Here is a 1,870-nt window from a genome sequence, read left to right as displayed (position 1 = left end):
GTTTTGTGTCCCTGAGTCTGGCCAGTGATGCCATTGTCCGGCTTGGAGTGGCCAAATGACCTCAGGGGTTAAAGGCACGGCCCAGCACCCCTAAAACATCCCCTGAGTGCCCAGAGCCCAAACCCTGCCCTTTGTGGGGCCCATGGGTGCTCCCAGCACTGCGCTGAAGGAAATCTGGATGTGGCACTTGGTGACAAAGTTGGACTCGATGACCTCAGAGTTCCTTTCCCACCTCGTTAATTCTGGGATTCTGCAAGGCTCGGGGGTTAAAGACACAGCCCAGCAGCCCTAAAACACCCCCTGGGTGCCCAGAGCCCAACCCTGCCCTTTGTGGGGCCACGGGTGCTCCCAGCAAATCTGGATGTGGCACACAGTGATAAAATTGGACTCGATGACCTCAAATTTCCTTTCCCACCTCGTTAATTCTGGGGTTCTGCAAGGCTCGGGGGTTAAAGACACAGCCCAGCAGCCCTAAAACACCCCCTGAGTGCCCAGAGCCCAACCCTGCCCTTTGTGGGGCCACGGGTGCTCCCAGCAAATCTGGATGTGGCACTCAGTGACAAAATTGGACTCGATGACCTTAAAATTCCTTTCCAACCTCGTTAATTCTGGGGTTCTGCAAGGCTCTCTTCCCTGGCCCTGCTGCTCTCAATCTGCTGTGCAATCCCTCCCAAAGGTTTCCTCATCCAAAAATAACTGGATGAGGATTTTGGGTGCTATTTGGACGCCGCTCAGGGAGGCTGAGCTGAACTGAGCGGGGCTGAGCAGAATTGAGCAGGGCTGAATGGGTTAAGCCGGACTCAACGGGTTGAGCAGAACTGAGCAGAACCGAGCAGAGCTGAGCTGGGCTGAGTGGGGCTGAGCTGAACTGAGCAGGGCTGAGTGAATTGAGCCAGGCTGAGCGGGTTGAACCGGGCTCAGTGAGGTTGAGCCAGGCTGAGCGGGTTGAGCCGGACTCAGCGGGGTTGAGCGGGCCTGAGCGGGTTGAGCAGAGCTGAGCAAAGCTGAGCTGAGCTGAGCTGAGCCACGCTGTGCCCGCAGATGAGCCAGGCTGGGCAGAACTGAACGGAGCTGAGTGGGGCTGAGTGAATTGAGCCAGGCTGAGTGGGTTGAGCTGGGCTCAGTGGGGTTGAGCCGGGCTGAGCAGGTTGAGCGGAGCTGAGCAGAACCGAGCTGAGCGGGGCTGAGCAGAACTGAGTGGATTGAGCGGGGCTGAGCGGGTTGAGCCGGGCTCAGTGGGGTTGAGCCAGGTTGAACGGGTTGAGCAGAGCCGAGCAAAGCTGAGCTGAGCTGAGCTAAGCCGAGCCTAGCTGAGCCGCGCTGTCGCCGCAGACGTGCGCGTGGAGCAGTGCTACATGCGCTGGGACGAGGACGAGTGCACGGAGCCGCTGCCGGGCAAGTTCCGCATGGACATGTGCTGCTGCTCCGTGGGCTCGGCCTGGGGCTCGGACTGCGAGGAGTGTCCCCGGCCCGGCTCCAGCGAGTACAAAGCCATCTGTCCCCGCGGGCCMGGCTTTGCCAACCGCGGCGACGTGCTCTCGGGACGGCCCTTCTACAAAGGTGAGGGGAATTCGGGGGTTTGGGGGGATCTTTGGGCTCAGCCCCGCTGCTGACGGGGTTTATAGAGACCCCTCCCCGTCCCTAAACCCCGCTGACCCCACAGATGTGAACGAGTGCAAGGTGTTCTCGGGGCTGTGCACCCATGGCACTTGCAGGAACACCATCGGCAGCTTCAGGTGCATCTGCGGCAATGGCTTCGCTCTGGACGCCGAGGAGAGGAACTGCACAGGTGAGGGACCCTCCCGGGGATGGACTCGGGGCCTTTTTGGGGTGCTCAGCAGGGTGGAGGAGTCCTGGAGCTGATTTAGGG

General features: G+C 60.4%; 1 protein-coding gene across 1 annotated transcript in view; it reads left to right on the top strand.

The window, feature by feature from the left end:
* Positions 1-1,327: 1,327 nt before the first annotated feature.
* The window catches only part of LOC130587403 (fibrillin-2-like), a 17,258-nt gene continuing 16,715 nt past the window's right edge, over positions 1,328-1,870 (top strand). Inside the window, exons 1-2 of the mRNA XM_057388377.1 lie at positions 1,328-1,560; positions 1,664-1,789. Coding sequence (XP_057244360.1) covers positions 1,356-1,560; positions 1,664-1,789 — 331 coding nt within the window. The 5' untranslated portion in view covers positions 1,328-1,355. The remainder of the gene's footprint in view (positions 1,561-1,663; positions 1,790-1,870) is intronic.

This window comes from Malurus melanocephalus, unplaced genomic scaffold (genome assembly GCF_030028575.1).
Source record: "Malurus melanocephalus ecotype Western Australia unplaced genomic scaffold, MMel_1.1 scaffold_1858, whole genome shotgun sequence".
Taxonomy (NCBI): domain Eukaryota; kingdom Metazoa; phylum Chordata; class Aves; order Passeriformes; family Maluridae; genus Malurus; species Malurus melanocephalus.
This window is presented reverse-complemented; position numbering and strand designations above follow the sequence as displayed.